Genomic DNA, 14,586 nt, shown 5'->3' with positions numbered 1-14,586 from the left:
AACATAAAGCATCTGTCCTGTGAGAAGCCCAACAAAATATTAAAGTATTACTATCCATGTACATGATATAGCAGTCCCATGGGGCCTTCAAACTAATAGCACGGACCTTTTACCTGCCTCCATACAGCAATTCCGCTTTTAGCCTCAGAAACCAAGATGAACCCCAAAGTCAAGAGGACAGGAAGCTCCCAGAATCTGCTTCTGTTTCACATTTACGGTCTTCTGCTCTTAAATTCAACATTCCAAGAAGAGCTTTACTCCCCCAGCTCTTCTGACAAATTCTAAGCAAAGGATTTCCTCTGGTGAGAGAGGGACTGCTCTTTCCTACACTCAAACCTGTCTGCTGCATCCCCCTTTGTATTTTGATACCCGAGTTAGGAAACAAGTGAAACCAATGTTGTACATAATTGGGAAAAACCACATTTCCTTAGGTATAAGCTCTGCTGCAATTCAAGATAATTGGCCCGCCTGGGCTTCATTTCAAAGACAAGGGAATCTAGTTAAATAGCAACCATGACAACACATGCCCTGGGTGGCCACCCATTTAAAATGTACCTCTTCCGTTCTCCATCTAGGACTCGGTGTGCAAACAGTAGCTGGGCTGTATGAAGAGCTCAAAGTCTTAGCTTCCAATCAAGAGGCCTAACATTCACATTCTGAATGTAAACAGTGTTCTCCTAGCCTTTCCCCATCTAGATCAAGTAGTCCTGTGGAAGTAAATCATCAGGGCAGCCTAAAACCAAGGGCCACACGCTTGGATGGCCACTGTCAGAGAGAACAGTTCAGAGTCCTATGCACGCCATCATCCACACATGCTTGAATAACTGTTTCCAAAATGCTAACAGCACTACCTCAGGAAGACGACGTGAGGGTGCAAATTCAAAGTGCCCCCTCCCATTGTTTTGACTTTCAAATCATATCAGTGTATTACCTACTCAAAAACAGATAAATAATCAGAATTTCAGTAGAACACCCAAGACTCCCTCCATTTCTTCCTTTGTCTTATTTTTCTCCACAGCATTGATCACTGGATCATATACTACATATTTTCATTTATTCGCTGCCCATTTCTGTTCTCACATTAAAATATAAATGTCATGGAGGCAGGGGGTTTCTGCTCTGTCCATTAATTGATCTTCAGCATAAAAGGGCACTGCAAATGCTTACTGCAGAAATAAATCCAACAAGGATTCTCCAGCCATCTTAGTTTGTATGCTTCCTAAAATGCTTCTGTGTAAATTGCACAGAGAGACCCATCAATCATTCCATCTCCTTCAGCTTGTAAGAGAGAGGATCTTCCACACATACATACCCCCACACAGTAACAAGAACGCAAATGTCAAACAGAGACACAAACCGAGAAAATGAGATGTCAAGATTCAAGTGAAATGCAAATACAGACTAACAATGCCATTCAAGGATTGCATCTTTGTTCTTAACCTGAGAGCTGCAAAGATGAATCTGCGAGACCTCATCTTTTCTGACTAAAATAGGGATGTTTTCAAGAAATGCCAGTGAGCTATTCCCAAACTATCCATTTATGCAAAGACAAACCTGTTGAGAAAAATGCTGCTGACATCATCATGGCTAATGGGGGGCTTCTTGGAGCTGGCCGCCATCCGCAGGGGCCGGAGGAAACCATTCACCAGGATGTAGAGCTGGTGCACGTACTCTGTCTCGGCTTCCACCATGGTGAACACGATCTGGTTTCTCTTCCTCATGCTCTCAGCATGGGGAGAACAAATGTAGTCCTGCACGATGGTCTTCCACTTCCTCCTGCACAGCCATCCTCGCATGAAGCTCTGAACCTACAGGACGAGGAAGTGAAGGAGTCTGGGAGATGAGACAGTACATGGATAAACGCCACCCTTTGAATGGCGCACTGACGCTTTCTTCAGTACAATGGCAAGCCTTCACCAAATAGCAGGGGAAAATGATTAAACAGGTTTTCTGAGGTTCACAAATTTCTGTCATAGCTTAAAAGCATTGACTTATTTATATAGATACTAGAATATACTACTACTTGGCTAATAATACTTTAAGACTTAGAGAATATATTTAAATAATAGTTAAAGGTTTGTTTTTAATAAGAAATAATCCTATATATTTTTGTGGTAAAAAAAATTTACCATCTTAATAATTTTTAAGTGCCAAAGATTGAACCCAGGGTCTTATGCATACTAGGCAAGTGCTCCACAGTTGAGCTCCAGACCACATTTTAGAAAATGATTTATTTATTGTTTGTATATGTGTGTGTGTTTGAGTTTATGTACATGTATCATGTATGTGCAGGAGCCCATGGAAGCCAAGAGAGGACATTAGGTCCCCTGGAACTGGAGTTACAGATGGTTGTAAGCCACCATGTGGGTGCTGGGACCCATCCTTGTTCTCTGCAGGAACTGACCAATTTCATTTACTAAAATGTCTTCAAGGCTCACCCATGTTGAAGCATGTGCCAGGGTTTCTGTACTTTTTAAGGATAAATGATATACCATTACCCATTTATCCTACTCATCTCTGTTGGGCATTATGGCTGCTTCCATCCCTTAGCCGTTCTGAATAGTATTGCTGTGAACATGGCTATGCCAATATCTCCTCAAGATCCAGATCTTGCTGTCATGTCTTTTGAAATCTACCCAGAAATGGAATTAATTGCTGGGAAAATGTGTTCTTGAATTTCACTGAGGTTTATTTACCATTTTACAATCCATATCACACAGTTATCCCAATTTCTCCACATCCTCGTTGAAACGTGTCATTTTCTTCCTGTTTTTTTCTACAGTAGCTGTCCCAGTGGGTGTGAGGTTCTGTCTTCTTATGGTTTTTATTTGTACCTTCTCCAATGATTGGTGATCTTTCCATGCGCTTGCGGATCATTGGTGAAACATCTAAATAGTGGTCTATTCAAGTACTTTGTCCATTTTAAACTAGCTGATTTGATTTTTTTTAATTGATGTTGCATTTTGTTTTGCTTTGCTGATTTAAGCCTAACAAATAAGTGTCGAAACTGACTCATCCAATCCCTCCTCCAAACGAGCAATCTGAGGTTTCAGATAAGCTGCAGGCTGGGAAAGCTGCAGACCAAGCCAACGTCCTTTAACACGGCCTTCCTTGAGCTCTTATCAGCCGTGTGGACACGATATACATTATTCTTTGCAACGATGAATAACTTTTAAAGGAATAATTTAATATAAAATCTCTTTTGTAGAAACATCATATATCCTTTAAAATGGATCTGAATTTCCTTGGCACAACAGGGAAAGTGCAAATCTGGGAAAGTGCACTAATCTGTATGGTTCGACCAGTCAACAAACACTTGCTGAATATCTGTTAAATGCCCAGGTAACTGAAACCCTGAGAAAACAGCTATGTATCATAATCCTTGGCTCAAAGGCAGGGCGCTTTGAACTCCGATCCTGTTTCCTCAGAATGGACCCTAAAATAAAAGGTCCTCACTAACTATAAAAATTACCAGGTAAGTAATTAGGATGTGGCACTTTAGAGATGACAGATTCAGCAAGGAGGCATATTTCAGGTTCACAATTCATTAAAGTTTTAATTCCCTACCTGATCCCCTTAATATGACTATCATCTATTCAACATTCCTGTAGCGTGAATCTTAAAAGGTCTTATTAATAAAAATAAACCCAGAGCCAGGTATTGGGGTGAACTCTGAAAGGTCAGAGAAACAGAACAAGACACAGCTAACCTCGCCTCGCCAATTCCTCAGCTGATCTTGTTTCCTCAAATTGGAAGCCTCTGAGTCCTCATCCAAATGGATCTCAGCTGAACTGCTGCTAAAAGCTAAAAGCTTAACAAAGGCTCTAGTTCCTGTTCCTCACGCCTTATATACCTTTCTGCTTCCTGCCATCACTTCCTGGGATTAGGGTGTGTGTCACCATGCCTGGCTGTTTCCAGTGTGGCTTTGAACTCACAGAGATCCAGGCGGATCTCTGCCTCCAGAATGCTAGGATTAAAGGCGTGTGCTACCACTGCCTAAACCTATGTTTAATATAGTGGCTGTTCTGTTCTCTGACCCCCAGATAAGTTTATTGGGGTGCACAATATACCAACCACACATTCCTTTTTAATATCTCTTTCACCAATGTGATATAAATTGTCATGCATTTAATTTTGCAACATTTAAGATGTTGCCACATGCCTTCTAATTTTGACACCCTGCATTGGTTCCCATATGGCCGTTAAAACTGCTACACTCAAACAATAGAAATTAAGCATATTTCAATAGAATTGTATGAAGAAGTTCTATGCATACTATTTTGAGAACTCTAAAGGACTTTTTTTGTGAATTATAAGCAATTTTGAGTTGCAATCTTTTGAAGTCTTTTAGCCTTTTAGCTACAATTTGCCAAGATTAGAGAAGTTATGTGGTTCATTTGTAAACAACCTTTCCACAGACGTTTATTTGATTTGGGACATTAAAAAATAATAGTTAATTTTGAAATCTATTAACAAGTTAAAAAATAGGTTTAAAATTGCTTCTTTGGAGAATCACAAAGGTTCAAAACTGTGTTTTTATTTTTGTTATTCTCTTATTTAATAGAAATAGGTTTAGAAAATTCAGCTCAATTAAAATTTGTGGTAAATAAAATCTTTCTATTCACTTTGGCAGATGTTCCCTGATGAACAATAGCTGCCTCATTTATTTACTAACAGATCAGCTCCCACAATATGGCTGAAAATTGGATATTATTAATATCCTTGTTTACATGCAACTGCATACTATTAAAAGAAAGGCAATAACATTAGTTTTGGAACACAGTATCATAAACCAGGTTCCAATAAAAGATTATAATGCTAAAAAAATAATAGTTTTATTTTACTTTATTATTTCTTGAAAGTTGAAAATGTTCAACTCAGTCCAAAGAATCTGTTCCAAATTCTGAACATTTGGTTAAAAATGTTTTATATCTAGTAGGGAATAATTATTTAATATAGAAATATAACTTCTTCCCAACTATGAATGCGATAAAATCAGGCGTTTCAACAGCACTGCATTCACCCAATAGAGTACGCTGCTGTCTAAATGTGTGTTTTTAGCATTCTTCCCAGAATCCAAAAGGGAAGTTCTAGTTCTGGAAAGAAATCTCAGGCTGAAATTTTCCAGACCGGTGTTGATCCCAATGAAGGGGACAGTCTGGAAGCCATCTGTAGAAACACCAAAGCTGTTACCAGCTTGAGGACACAATAACAAAATCGCCATCACAGAGCAGACAACTGGTCACCATGCTCCCAGAAGCCTCCCACTTCTTACCTTTTTAATCTTCTTGATGTCTGGATCCTCATCCTCCTGATGGCTGTGGTAAGGGCGCATCCGTTCCTTGGTTTTATTAAGAGCAACAATCTGTAACACAAAAAAAGGTCCAGTTCAGGATTTGGGAAATGGTGGTATACAGCCATACTAAAGAAGTTCTACCCATGAAGACATCCAGAAACCATCATTGTGTACGCCCTCTCCTTATTTGGTGCTCTGATGCAGGGAACACGAGTCTTACTCCAAGCCTGGTATTTCAAGTGCTGACAGGCAGTGATCCACAAAGTGTGACCTGAGGTTTGCCTTAAGAGAAATACTAGTCCAGAACTTAGCCCTGACAGACCAGGCCAGTGTCTCCTCACGACCTGCCTGAAGGTAGATGCCATGAAGACAGAGACACTCAACTTAAAGCTCTTGTAATCAACCAGTGGCTTTTGAAGTGTGTACCCCACAGTCCTTGTGCAGTCTTTGAGACATAGTGGCTACTATGGCAACCTCGGTGTCCTGGGGTTGATGAAAAGGGCTAGTTCAACGAAGCAAAGAGGACTGGAATAAACCGCCCCCGTGTGACCTGTAAGGGGGAATTTAAGACCTAGTGGCTTCTTGCCTTCACAGCAGTACAGTTCTCTAGTGTAGCCTCAATTGTGGTTCACACAAGCCTAAGAATTTAAATAGAATCATTGAGACGCCAACACTGAAAAGGTCAGAAGATTGCCTCCCCACACACACACACCAGTGACCTGTCTCTGTCTTTGGATCTTATCCCCAAAATCAAATATACTCTACTTCCATTTTCTAGGAGAAAATGGGAAGATAATGGGATAAGAAATAATTCCTGTCAAGCAGCTACAAAAGACTACAAAAAAAAAAAAAAAAAAAAACCCTGCCTCTGACAGCTTTTCAGTGCAGTTTATATTCTGACTAAAGCAGAGCATAATGGAGACAGATAAACACACACAAGCAAATGTTGGGGAGTACCGCTTGGTGTTGAGTTCCTGTCATGGGGTAAATACCAACCTGCTTCACTCAGTAAACAGGCATCTGCTCTGGTGTACCGGGGCAAAGAAAGAACACAATAATTTTGTTTTAAATTACATGCCTGATATAGCCTTTTAAAATGCAGGTTTGTTAAGGTTTCTGTTGCTGTTCTCTCTGTATCAACTCTCGGGGCTGCACAGAGGAGGCTGGGAACTCTAATGATACGGTGAACACACTTGGCGACTCATCGTCTCTAAAGGAGTTCTCGTCTCCATGCTCGAGCCAGATATGCTGAGTGTCCCACTCTCAGGATACCTGGGAGCAGGAGGTGAAACCCACAGGAGTCACAGTGAGCCTCAGGGAGGTGTAGGAGAATGAAAAGGAAATGTTTGCACAGTAAAAATGGCAAGAAAGTTGTCAAAGCTGAGAAGCCTGTCAGCAAGGATCCATGACTACTTACTACCTTCGGCACCCTATCCTTTAGATCTAAGAGACCAGTGTACCTCTGGCTAGAACACAGAGGACAATCTAGTCTCTACATCCCTCCTCCGTTCTTCAGTTACTGCTCACTTTCTGTGAGCACCCACAAGAGAGCCTGGAAAGGTCTCTGCATAGATTGAGACCTGGGATAGAAGGAGGACCCAGGCACAGCACCTCGGCTATAGACTCAAAGACTACCTACTCCATCACGTAACAGTAACACCACCCTGAGGTTTACCAGAAGTGCACATTGAAGGAATGGGGGCCAAGGGAGAGACAGAAATGCCCCACAGTCAATCAGTGTCTTCTTGTTTAGCCCAACTGTGCTTCTCAGAATTCTGCAGGGGGCAAGCTAGAAGTAAAGTGTTTTGTAATTCCTATCTGGTCCTTCCTTGGTTATCATTTTGGACTTTAAGTTATCCCATGGCAGACTCACAGCTGTTACTCCAAGAGTCTACCTGATGACTATTTTATATATATATTTAGATATACTGTGCTTCTTATCTAACAAAGGACATTAGGGGCACACATAAACAACAGAAGATTCCATGTTTATCATGGTGGTATGTTCTAGCAACACATCTACGTGACCCTGAAGCCGACAATGGATTCATGTCTAGATCATCAGCCAGCCATATACCTGTTGATAGCAGAGCTCAGCATTACTTTTTTCCTGAGATTATCTTTTGCTCCTGAATATTCGACAGGTATTCATGAGGAAGTGACAGAAGGCAGGAAATACCTCTGATTTAAGCCTTTCGATTTCAGTGTCTTGATCTTCCAGCTGGTGTCGAAGTTGGTTAGCGGCAATTTTTTCTGTCTCCACGATCTGAACTAGATGAATGTACTTCTGCATTAGCACTTCCCTTTCAATCAAAATGTCCGCGTAACTTAAGAGAAAATTGCACAGTTAGTCACTGGCATGTTGCTCTATCACAATTTCACATAGCAGTGCTCACGCATTTAAAAAGGGACCCACGCATGTTGTTTGGATAGTTCTACCTTACACGCTAACCTGCCTCATACAGTTGGCGTCTCCATAATAGAGAATTTCAGTATTCATCATATTACATATTCTCCAACTAAGAATCCATTTAATGCTGGCTGCTACCCACAATTTTAACATGACTATGAGAAAAAAAGCCAAGGAACTCTGACAGATTTTAATATGAAAGTGTATGACTTCTTTAAGGAAGAGATTGAGTATTTTGAATTGATGCCATTAGTCTTCAAGGATGGAATTCAAAGCATATCATCAACCAGTGAAATTGACCTTCTATCGGCCAGAATGAAGACAGCAACCCTGAGAACAAGGTCTATTCAGGAAGAACTGTTTTGGCTCTCATGGAGACCACCCATTCTGTGGGGTGCAGATCATCCACTACTCTGTTCTGAGAATGAGCAGAAGCCACACACATGACAGAGAAAGTTAAGCTCTTTGGTCCCTGACTTCAGCACCTCACCTATGTCCATTTCTTCAGCTAAGCACGATAGGGAAAACCTACTCTTAACTTTTACTAATAATGCAGTGTTGAGGTGCCTGGAATATGATGCAATGTCAAGGCACTTGGAATACGATGTAATGTCGAGGTGCCTGGCATATAATACAATGTCAAGTCGCCTGGAATTCCACATCAGATCCTTTTGCACTGTTTAGGGTGGTAAGGTGCATGTTCCTCTCTTCATAAAACCTTTTCCAAATGGCCTGATAACAGTTGTAATTAATAACGGACACTACTTGTTGAGTGTATAGGACATATCATACATTTTCTCATTGCGTACTCTCTGCAATACAAGAGGTGGGATTTATGATCACAATCCGTAGGGGAAGAATTGGTTCTCAGAATGCATATTGACCCCAGGGTTAGGATCAAATCAAAGTCTGTCTGACCTGAGTCCATGATATAACCACAAGCCGAATTGCCTCTCAGGGGAGAAACAGCACCAGACCCCTTGGAGGTTTCTGTCAAACCTCCAGGCTGCTTGTCTTTGCTCTGAGACTTTGACCCACTGAATGTTTGTATCTCAAAACCTCCCTCAAGATCATGGTGAACAAACATAGCAGGAGACGCCTGGTGCAAGCTGTACCAAATAGAATTTTTCTCCATGGAATCCTGCTCTGTGTGCTTTAAGTGAGATGAAAGGGGCCTGGGAACTCGAGTTGCCATTGTTGGGCAGCCTTGGTTAGCCGCCCCTTCCCAAAGCAGTCACAGGAAGTCTACTGAGGAAGAAAAGCATAAACAGGCGTTCAGAAAAGCAAACACAAAATGAGCAGAATGTCTGAGACAGAGAGGCAGTAGCTACCTGGGTTCTGCTTTCACAACATCTGAGTAGAATTACACCCTGGAGTTCAGAGAGTCGTGTGGTTTCCTTCTAGCAAATTCTTTTTCTAACCACTTTGAAATAGCATTGTATCACTGAGAACTAAGAAGTCTTGGGACCACACTGAGGTCACACGGTAGCTGAGTCACCTGACCCACTCAGCACCGGCATCACAAGTGTTGGCGAGGATCCAGAGTTAGTAGGGGTCTCAAGTCACCTGCTCTAAGAAATCCGCCCCCTTGAGCTTAGAAAGAAGGACCATGCACCTATACGAGTGGAAAGAAAAAAGACGGGGTAGACTTTTTATAAGTCTTCCTTCCTACAAAGCAGAGGTCCTCAACCTGCAGGTTGTGACCCTTTTGGGGGGGAGGTCAAATATCAGATATCCTGCATATCGGATATCTACATTATAATTCATAACAGTAGCAAAACAACAGTTCTGAAGTAGCAACGAAAATAATCTTATGGTCACCACAACATGAGGAGCTGTATTAAAGGGTCACAGCTTTATGTGGGTTGAGAACTCCTGCTCTAAGGGGAGGGGGCAGCAACAGAGCATAAGAAGCAGAACTATAAAAATTCTGTCCTTCATTGTCAGCTTTACCAGAGCCACGTGGAAATGTCTACAAATGTAGCATTAGGTAGCAGAGAAGCATTTTTGTTTTATCTTTAAAAAAACAGAACAGAAAGACTGAGAAGGGAAAATAAAGTCCAGGCTGACATGTGGGGCTGAGCTCTGTGGACTCCTCGGCTGACACTGGCCGTGGGGCTGAGCTCCTGTGCTCCTGTGGACTCCTCGGCTGACACTGGCCGTGGGGCTGAGCTCCTGTGCTCCTGTGGACTCCTCGGCTGACACTGGCCGTGGGGCTGAGCTCCTGTGCTCCTGTGGACTCCTCGGCTGACACTGGCCGTGGGGCTGAGCTCCTGTGCTCCTGTGGACTCCTCGGCTGACACTGGCCGTGGGGCTGAGCTCCTGTGCTCCTGTGGACTCCTCGGCTGACACTGGCTGTCCTCCTTTTCTAAGGTTCTAATGCAATGTTAGAAAACATCAACTTGTTTGTTCTTAGTGAATGAAACTATGACAATTTGAAAAAGACACTGTTAACAGACCAAGTATTGTATTTTATGAACTTCAGTCAAAAAAAAAAAAAAAGACTGAGCAGAATTCATTTGGTGGGGAGACTGGAGGAGAGTAAATCGAAGGTGTAGAGTCCTACATGAGTAAATGAGATGGTTCTCACCAGGGTTGTCCCAGAGAAGCACCAAACACAGAGGCAAATAATGCTAAGAACAAAAGCTAGAATGGAATGGATTGGGAAGAGAACCTGCAAAAGGTTGGGAAGTTGGGCTCTTCCTCCACACCCCCAGATCACAGCCTGTGATCTGCTCTCTGTAGAAAAGTTGGCCACCTTCCTCAAGAAGGCTGTGCTCAGAGAGGGAACAGAGCTTAGGTCAGTCCTGACACTCACTGTCAACATAAGGAAGACCCAAACAAGGAAAATGATGCAATGCATGCGAGTACCTGGCAGGGAACCACACGGGACCAGCTCCCTATTGTGATCAGCTTACCACAAACTCAGTGGCTGGAAACAACACATTTATTATGAAGTGTAGCAAAGAGGTGGATGGTACTTCCAAGGTGACGTCACAGAAGACTCTGGCTTCCATCTCGCCTGCCTTCTCTTGCTGGTTTACTCAGAGGGCAGGCAACTGCCTGGCTGTGAACTGCTCTATCCAGAGGCTCATGATGAATAGAAACCGAGGAAGGTCTCTCACCTACAGTCCTCTAGAGGCTCAGCTCAACAATGCATAAGGAAGGGGATCCAGCCAGCATCTGTAGACATAGACAGCAGCAGACCCTTCCCAACCAATGCATTCAGAGAAGCCCACAGACCTGCTCTGCAGCTTGTGAGAAACTTCTAAGCAGAGGCAACCAAGCTAATCCTTGCTAAGACACCTGGCCTACAGGAGCTGTGGGGTATAATGAGTTCCTTATTGTGGCAATCACTGTGGAGTCAACCGTTAGACAGCAACTGATAGCAAATACACCCCAAATGAACAAACAGAAAAGCCGCCACAAGAAGCAAGGGTCATTCTGGCAGCTGAGATTCACTGTCTTCAGATTAAGAGCAAGCAGGCTGCCATGGAAATGAAGCAATCGGATAGAAAAAGAAGGCAGGGAAACAAAGCTTAATTGCTAAAATTCTACAGGTCAATGAATGTCGGAACCCGTAAGTCAGACCCAGCTGATAACCAAGCTGAGCGGTCAGAGACCAAGAGTAATATAACAGGCTGCTGCAGGACGTGAGACTCAAGGAGCAAACATTCAACTCTGTGTAATCATTTGCGTGCTGTGGGACCAAACACCAGCTTCACTACTTGGATATATAGTGCTGCTCTGTCCACTGTGCACATGTCCTCATTGCTCTTTCTTACAAACAAATGGAGTGAGTTACTGGTACACAGTAGTGGGACACAGTTGCTCTTTCGACACGTGAAGCAGCAGGAGTCAAGCCAGGGACTTGCAGAGTTTCTACTCATCAGGAGTCCTTGCTCTCCTCCCTTCCAGAGCTTCAGGAAATACTGGGAGCTACCATCACCCCACTGTCCAAAGGCAGGTCTTACTCTATCTGTGCCATCACACCCTTCTCACTGGTTTTTAATTTTCAGAATCCACCTGTGGCCAAATTCAGAGGCCTGATTGAATTTAGGGAACAGAAAATAAATGTGGAAAACTTTATAAAGTGATAATAAATAATAACAGACTCAGTAAAAGCTCAGCATCCAGAGAGAGAAAACACAATGAGAACACATGAAATGTCTGTGTCCGTTCAGCCTGCCTTGGAGAGATCAATACGAACTGTGGTGAGCTGGTAAGTCAACAAGAGATGTAACTGCAGTGTTGTAGGACAAAGTCAACTAACTTAAGAACTACAAAAAGCAACAGATACAGACAGGGCAAAAGACAAAACATAAGAGGTAAATTGAGTTAAACGTTTCATATTTAGAACAAGTGGATAATATTAGATAAAATTAGACAAAGGGGCTTCATAGAATATAATAAGCCAATAAGTGTATAAAACACGTATACTTCTTAATCAAAAACTGGTTAAGACCTTCAAAAGGTATTAACATTTAGCATGAACAGAAGTAGAGAGGATTGGGTAATGTCACACGGTGTTCCAGAGCGGCCATTCTAGAAGACAATATCGCACACATATCAAAGCAGGTGTGAAAGATTATGTCTTTTGCATTAGTGTTTTCATTTCTACAACATAAGCCAAAAATATAATCAAATTTTCTCCAAGATGTACAAAGAAACAAGATGTTCATTCACTAATGCAAAAGATACTGAGACAATTTACTATACACATTTGTAAAATATAAGTGGTTAATCAAGCACAGCATATCAGGATTATTGCAAAGTATTTAAAAATCATATTTTTAAAACAGCCATAAAGAGGACCACGACTGTAGCTCAGTGATAGAGCACTGCCTCACACACATGATAGCCTGGGTTTTCCCTCCAGTGCTGCCAAAAATAGGTGTAAAATAATGAGCATGCCAGCCGGGCGGTGGTGGCACATGACTTTAATCCCAGCACTCGGGAGGCAGAGCCAGGCGTATCTCTGTGAGTTCGAGGCCAGCCTAGTCTACAGAGAGAGATCCAGGACAGGCACCAAAACTACACAGAGAAACGCTGTCTCTCAAAAAAACAAAAAGAAATTAGTAATAATAATGAATATACCAAAGACCTACTGATCCATGAAAAGGAAAGAAGAAATCAAGACAAATAGGGTGTATACAACACATATTTAGATATGTATGTATGTGTTCATATGTAGAGGAAACAAATGGTTTATAATGTATATAGATATGTAGGGGAAGAAGAGAGACAAATAAGCATGCCAAGTTAAGGACATAGATCAAAGCATAAAGAGTTGTTGTCTCTGGCTGGAGACGTTATAAATGGCGTTTACCCACTTTGTAAGTTACCATGTGTATGCTTGTCTTTATTTCTAACATCCATACAATACCAAGTGAGGGGAGGAATTCTAATGTTAGATATTTACCCCATGCATTAGGTATTAATAATATGATAATAATATAAGTAATAATACTAGTGTCTGGAGTAAATGTTCTTTTGCATGTTTCTGTGAGTCCAAGTTGATCCTATAACTAAAATCTATCATTGAGTGGTATGCGTTCAGAGACAGATGGAGCTCTGGGCACAGGAATAAATAAAGTGGGGGGAGGGGGTTCATGTCCTCATGGAACTTACACAGCAGTAAGAATAAAAGACATATTTAATAAGAGAACCTGGTAATGAGTACTGAAGAGGAGAAGAGGAAGAAGGCAGATTGGAAACAGGAAGAGAGGAATTACAGTTCCAAGCCAGGCCTAGGACGTTCTCACCAGGAAGCTGGTCCTAGCAGAACTACCTGAAGGAGAGAGCCCTTGCTGGTGGAAGAGTACACCAGGTAAAGGCAAGCCCAAGTCCCCAAGCCTGGGGATGGGGTGGTGTGGGCCTGGCCTGGCTGAGGAGATGACGAGGTCACTGGTCTCCAGGAGGCAGGCACAGGAGGGGACAAGTAGTAAAACATGCGGGCTGATCTAGAATCTTGGGTTTTCCTTCTCGTGTGGGATTTGAGCTTGGATTTTAAAATGTGTCAATATGTGTCTTCTTAACAAGATCGATCATCTTGGCTGTTGGAATGGGGAAGACAGGGGTAGCGAGTGACTTGTGCTGGCAGAGGTGAGAACAGCTGGAGGTTACCCTGCAGTGATCCAGGGAAAACGTTCCCCACTAGTCAAGCTTCTAGTGTGAGCCCTAGGTCAGCTTCAGAAGAGTCAGCATGCCCTGAAAGGGTCGGTCAACATGATGGATTCTACACAGCTTTACACATCGTATGCAGTAATTCTCGAATCATGCAACTCATGCCACTGGGGCGCCTCATTGCTCCTCTCTGCTCTTACTGGGATGACTCTTCAATGGTGTCTACAACCTTCTGTATGAAGCCCACTAGAAAAGGGATGTCTATTCCCAGCCAGATCAATGTCGTACGCCTGGCTTCTCCAGGTTTTTCTGAGTGTTTCTTGGTGTTTCTCTTCTAACATATTTCTAACATATACTTTACTTGGTTAAAATTTCCACTTTCTAGATACTGTCCAAGCTTTAAAAAAAATGCCAAACATATTATTCCCTTCATTTTTCTTTTCAATTCAATCCCTGCCTAAAGGAACAAGGAGAAAGAGGAGGTGGAAAGGAAGCGAAGGTCATTTCATGCTGCCAAGGAAAAGAAAGCGAAGCTGTGTAAGTCAACACGATAAAAGCAAAACTAAAAACCCATCTGTGGAGTACCAACATACGTTATGCATAGGACATACAGTGGCACAAAATATTGGTGTGTAGTACTTCTAATCCAAACCGAACCACCACTGCTCCGCACAGGAGAAAAGGGAACATTCAAATGAAATCCTGGCAAGCCCAGAGAAGAGACTCAGCCTGGAACTGCAGTCTTTCGTTATGT

General features: G+C 42.3%; 1 protein-coding gene across 5 annotated transcripts in view; it reads right to left on the bottom strand.

The window, feature by feature from the left end:
* The window catches only part of Rasgrf2 (Ras protein specific guanine nucleotide releasing factor 2), a 225,863-nt gene that overhangs the window by 141,523 nt on the left and 69,754 nt on the right, over positions 1-14,586 (bottom strand). For all 5 annotated transcript variants that reach the window (XM_059276403.1, XM_059276404.1, XM_059276407.1 and 2 more), the window contains exons 3-5: positions 7,476-7,623; positions 5,276-5,365; positions 1,555-1,808 (exon numbers count right to left, since the gene is read on the bottom strand). In XM_059276403.1, the coding sequence (XP_059132386.1) occupies positions 1,555-1,808; positions 5,276-5,365; positions 7,476-7,623 (492 nt within the window). The remainder of the gene's footprint in view (positions 1-1,554; positions 1,809-5,275; positions 5,366-7,475; positions 7,624-14,586) is intronic.

This window comes from Peromyscus eremicus, chromosome 11 (genome assembly GCF_949786415.1).
Source record: "Peromyscus eremicus chromosome 11, PerEre_H2_v1, whole genome shotgun sequence".
In the NCBI taxonomy this organism is placed as follows: domain Eukaryota; kingdom Metazoa; phylum Chordata; class Mammalia; order Rodentia; family Cricetidae; genus Peromyscus; species Peromyscus eremicus.
Note: the sequence above shows the minus strand (reverse complement) of the source record. Positions and strands in the feature narration are given on the sequence as shown.